Source organism: Spinacia oleracea, chromosome 1, assembly GCF_020520425.1.
Source record: "Spinacia oleracea cultivar Varoflay chromosome 1, BTI_SOV_V1, whole genome shotgun sequence".
NCBI classification, from domain to species: Eukaryota; Viridiplantae; Streptophyta; class Magnoliopsida; order Caryophyllales; family Amaranthaceae; genus Spinacia; species Spinacia oleracea.
The window spans coordinates 69,639,316-69,644,445 of record NC_079487.1 but is presented as its reverse complement, the minus strand read 5'-3'; the positions used below and the strand labels follow the sequence as shown (position 1 = coordinate 69,644,445).

The window sequence follows — 5,130 nt, the reverse complement described above, 5'->3', positions numbered from 1 at the left end:
TCATGTTATTCAATATTTATGCATGTATGGTTTGTTTCACATGCAAGGGATGGATTATTTATTTGTATGCTATTGTACGGGATGTCTAGCATACTTTGAGCCAATTATTTGTACTTCGTTGTACTATGTATTTTACCACATGTGAAGGGTTAGTTCACGTAAGCCACCGCACATGTAGGGTTCAGTTGGGAATATTATGTATGAAATGAATTAGGATTTGTCGTGTAAGGGCACAACCCTCATGTTAATGTGCATGATGTGGAGTATCACTTTGGTGAGGAGGAACATGGTAGTAATATCACAAGTGTCTTGCTTGGTTGATCACAAGTCTTAAAGCATTAAAATAAGATTGTTTTGGTTGTTGTTTATTAACTGTATGTGTGTATATTGTCGAGTCTTGAGTTCGCCTTTAATAAAATATTAATAAACGTAAAGTGCAACCAGAACAAGCTTCAAAACTCTTGGAACGTATATACCTTGAGTATGAACAATGGGGGAAGTCTTGCCGGAAAGCTCGTACTCCTACTAATGATACAAGACGTTGTTTCATTTATATTATGCGCAGGAATTCCGTCGGTATGGCCCGACACTCGGTATGGCCCGATTTTATTATTATATATTTGGTGTATGGTTGGCTCCCATCACCTTTTCCCTTTGTGGATATTCTTTTGGCCCGTTCGAAGCTTATTCTAATTAAATTGTGAGTCAAGAGTCGAGTCAAGCGTCGAGTCTTGTATTCATGATTGATTGTTAATTATTATGTGGCTTTTGCATGTTGGCTAGCACTTAGTGAGTGATGCATGTTTTAATTCCATTCACTCTATGCTTGTAAGTACTCAGCTTTTGCTGCCTACGTGCTTTGTGTGTTTTGGTCATGGCCTTTGCCTTAATGACCCTATGATGATCTATCATTTGCACTTGCATTGATGGGGAGTAGAATAAAATAGCAGGTTGGTAGATCGGAATCATGTGGCTTGGGATGATCGAGAGAGTTGCATGTTTTCGTATTTTGAACTATTTAATTATACTTTAATTAAGCAAAAAGATTGGCTAGTGTATAGACCCTCTGTAGCTGCAAGTTGGGCTATAAAGTACATTTGCAAGGTAAAGCAAGACTGCTCAAATAGACTTCATTCCACTAGCTGGTTAACTGTTCAGAAGTATTCTATTGGGGTTATGTATCAACAGCTGTGTGATATGGCTCCAAAGGTCCATTGGCATTCCTATGTGTGGAATATATTTACCCTCCCTAAACACAGAATAACTTTATGGCTTGCAATTCAAGACAGACTCAAGACCAGGGATAGACTTCATACCTATGGTGTCATCAATGATGATCAATGTGCTCTGTGTGGCTTAGGTACAGAAACTTGTACACATTTGTTTTTCTCTTGTCACTACAGTAAAGAGTGTTGCTCTTTGGTTTTACAGTGGTTGGGGTTTCACAGCTCTAGGACTCAACTGTCTGTTTTGCTGAAATGGCTCCACAAGTACTGTAAGAACCCTTTCAAAAGGAGAGTTGCTTATGCTGCTGTGGCCAGCATTGTGTATCAGATATGGAGAGCAAGAAATCTGGCTATTTGGGAACAGACAGTTCCTTCTATTGTCAACACTGTGAAATGCATTCAGTATACTGTTAAGCACAGGATCTTAAGTATCCTTAGTAAGAAAGTTAGAACTAGAGATAGGGAGTGGCTTCATTCTCTGTAATAGTTGGTCTGTTGCTCTTGTGAGCTCCTGTTTCCTCTCTAGGGCTTGAGGGAGTCCTTCCTAGAAGGTTTGCCTCTCCCCTTTTGAGTGGTTGTAATTGTTGTTGAGATTAATATATATATAAGACTCTTCTTGCTTGCCAAAAAAAAAATTATACTTTAATTATGTTTGAAACGTTTGAATTATTTATACTTTGGGCTTTGGCCCATTATGGTTCCAAATTGTAGGAGGCCTCAATTTTACATTAATTATGTTTTTAAAAGTTAATTGACATTTATTTTCGCTGCGTAATTCTGGTAATAGCCTTAACCGTTATCACGGTGGCGGTAATGCTTTAATAATTCCTTTATTTTAAGTTGGAAAATGGTTTTATAAAAGCAAGGAATTATTAGGGTGTTACACCCAGCCTTGGGCGCTGAAAGTGCCTGGGGCCGTTTTATCTCCGGATTCTTTTTGGATTCGTATCTTAAAATCTATCTTTCCACACACTCTTTTCCTATAAATACAGCCTAAAACCGACGTGAACAGAACAGAATTCCATAATCTGAGTATTGACTCTATCCTTAAGCCTAAGCCTCACGCTGCGAAATTAATCCAGCGTTCTGTCGCAATCGACCCAAAAGTCGAACAGAACGCATCATTCCCCTTGTAGCTTGATGAATTAAGCCTAAATACTGGAACATTGCTTGGAAACCCGAGATTCGTTAAATAAAAGGAGAAATAGCAAAGCCAAGTGGTTAGTTTTCTGAGAACCACAACGCACCTCTTAAGGGTGCGTTGTAATGTGTCCCTCATATGATTTAATCGCTTTCATCACCCTTTTATAAAATTGTCAAACTATTAATTTGATTGATCCATCACGCCTAATAAGATAATACCTTGGACAATTGAATTATCATGATAGGTACCTTAAATCAATCTAAATAAGATAATCACGATCGATTTAGTATTATGTGTTGCATATTGCTAAAATCAATTTAGAATAGTTTAATAGTTTAACGCATGTCCCTTCAATTATTTATGCTGAGCTAGTAAGGATAACCTGCCTCTGGGGTATTATCGATGAGCACTCCTCTCGGTAGTTACAGTCCCCCGAACTCTCAATCTCTGCCCTGCGGGTGTACGTTGAGCGATCCCCACACCAGGGATCACAAGGGAACCTATGGTCGTCGTGGTCGAACATAATGGCACTCCCTTTATGTCACGATAACCGGGTTTTGTCAGTTTTTCTCATTGTCGTTAAAAACTGAATGGCGACTCCTATATTACTAGTCGATTGGGTGTAAACTCACAGGAAATCCAATTACACTTGATCTGACAACGTCACGCCCACGAGGGACGAGGTTACGCATTAGCCTCGTGGTTTTTCGACCCCCTCACAGTGGCGACTCTGCTGGGGATGTTAATGAAATACTCGTGCTCGTAGGTAATCAAAATAGCCGAAGGGTGAAACGATCCTACCCCGCGTTTATTTCCCTATCAAGTTGGGACGACCTGAAAATCAGCATATTAATGTGAACGGACAGAACCGCATAACGAATCTTGGCTCCCTTGGCATGTTTCATCTCGGGAGTTGGGAATAAGGATACCCATCGCCACCCGGGGGGTGCATACGATTCGAATGTTGTCCACTCGGTACTTTCGGTAGTAGTACACCTATCCCAAACCAAATCGCTCGCCCACTAGGTCCCTCTCATTCGTGCATGCCTCCTTGGCTTACATCGTGATTGGCCTCTTGGGACGAAATTCGCTCATGAATGCACTTCCCCGACCGGGGCATGTGTTGGATCGACGATACAGGAGGTACCAAGCCGGCGCAAATATTACCCATAGAAGCCTATCATAAACTACGTGACATATTATTTTGCTTCATGTTGTAATGTTAGTTATGTGTAGCGAATTATGTGGTTGTGTGACAAATAACACTAGAAAACCAACGACCCTAAAAATTGCCCAAACATTCATAAACACCAATTGGCCAAAGAGTTGTACCAAAATACGTGTTCCGCAGCCCCGGGCGATCGCCACAAAAATAAGCGACGCCCAGGACAGCCTGTAACGGATCCCACAACGCCGCACAACGCGTAAAGGACGTTATTAGGCAAGCACGCAAAATCAAGTCGTATATACGAAAAAATGATACGCGAACAGAGTACGAGTACAAGTCAGGGACGCATTTTCAACGCCCCTGGCTGGGTGCCAATCATTTTCCACGCCCAGCCAGGGCGCCGAAGTTGCTGCCTGGCCTACTGGTCAGGCCCAGCAGCTTTGGTGCCCGCGCATAAAAAAATGAATAATGAGCGACAAATCTGTTGCAAGGACGTATTGCAAAAAAGGCACTCGACTTTGAAACACGACTTATAAACTAAACAACTCATTGTGTCGTCACTAGGCCTCCTATGACGACTATGTTCGGCACTAAACCGAGCACGCTGATTAAATGACCTTGAATGTCACATGGGCAAAGTATTCAAAAAATGATGTTCAAATAAAGTTTTCAAGGAAAAATAATGTTCGAATAAAAAATAAATAAATCCGAGTCTAGACTAGGCTATGCCAAAGTACATTCTAAATCCTAAGTCTTAGTTGTCTTATACATAGAATCGGTCCTAATGCTTGGTGTCGTATTGCAAGTTAAAAGGTTAAACCATATTGAGTCTCCCTTCCTAACATTTAAAAGAAATCAATAAGCACCCATATGTAATTGTCATCCCTTGCTAAGAATCTACGGCCTCAATACTCTCTCTCACCAATAAAAAGAATATATTATGTAATTCAAGTATTTGCAAAATGGAAACAGTCACATTCTGAAAACCATTCCTCCATAGTCGCACAACCTCCAAAGTGAGCCTAAGGTGTCAATACGATTGGCAAAAAAAAAAAATTAATGGCCTCAAGGCTTATGATCACATTGGGTCACGACTATCATAGTCCTCTCGAGCCACTCGCTCCTTGAAGTACTCCTAAGTACGGACTCAAAGATTTTCCATGAATGCGACATGACGAACCATGAAAATACCCAAATCGGCATGCCATAAGGCTACCATTGGGGTAAAGCAATACACACTAAGAGGGAAGCCGCACTAATGATTCTAGTCTTGCAAAAATTAAAATTCGATCTCCCCAACTAACTACCTTGCCAACATTAAGCAAAATGGCGCATGAAAAATGAACACCCAAGGGTTAAAATCTAAAGTGCCAACCAACGAAAGTTATGGTCCAATTAGCCTAAGTCTGAAAGTCGCTTGGTCAAGTATTATAGGCTTACGCCACGTCATTATTTTGAGTCTGGGCCACCTCCTTGTATTCATACACGGGTTATAATCAGAAAAATTAATGAAAGTTCGAGTCTAAATCACAACTTCCAATTAAATCCCGGAAACTGGAATCTGAAAAGAAGCAAAAAAATTATTTTCGATG

At 40.6% G+C, this 5,130-nt stretch overlaps 1 protein-coding gene across 1 annotated transcript; it reads left to right on the top strand.

Moving 5' to 3' along the window:
• Positions 1 to 1,176: 1,176 nt before the first annotated feature.
• On the top strand, positions 1,177 to 1,710 carry LOC130465427 (uncharacterized). Its single transcript, XM_056834176.1, has one exon. It carries the CDS (start codon positions 1,177 to 1,179, stop codon positions 1,708 to 1,710), a length of 534 nt encoding a protein of 177 aa, XP_056690154.1.
• The last annotated feature ends 3,420 nt before the right edge of the window (positions 1,711 to 5,130 follow it).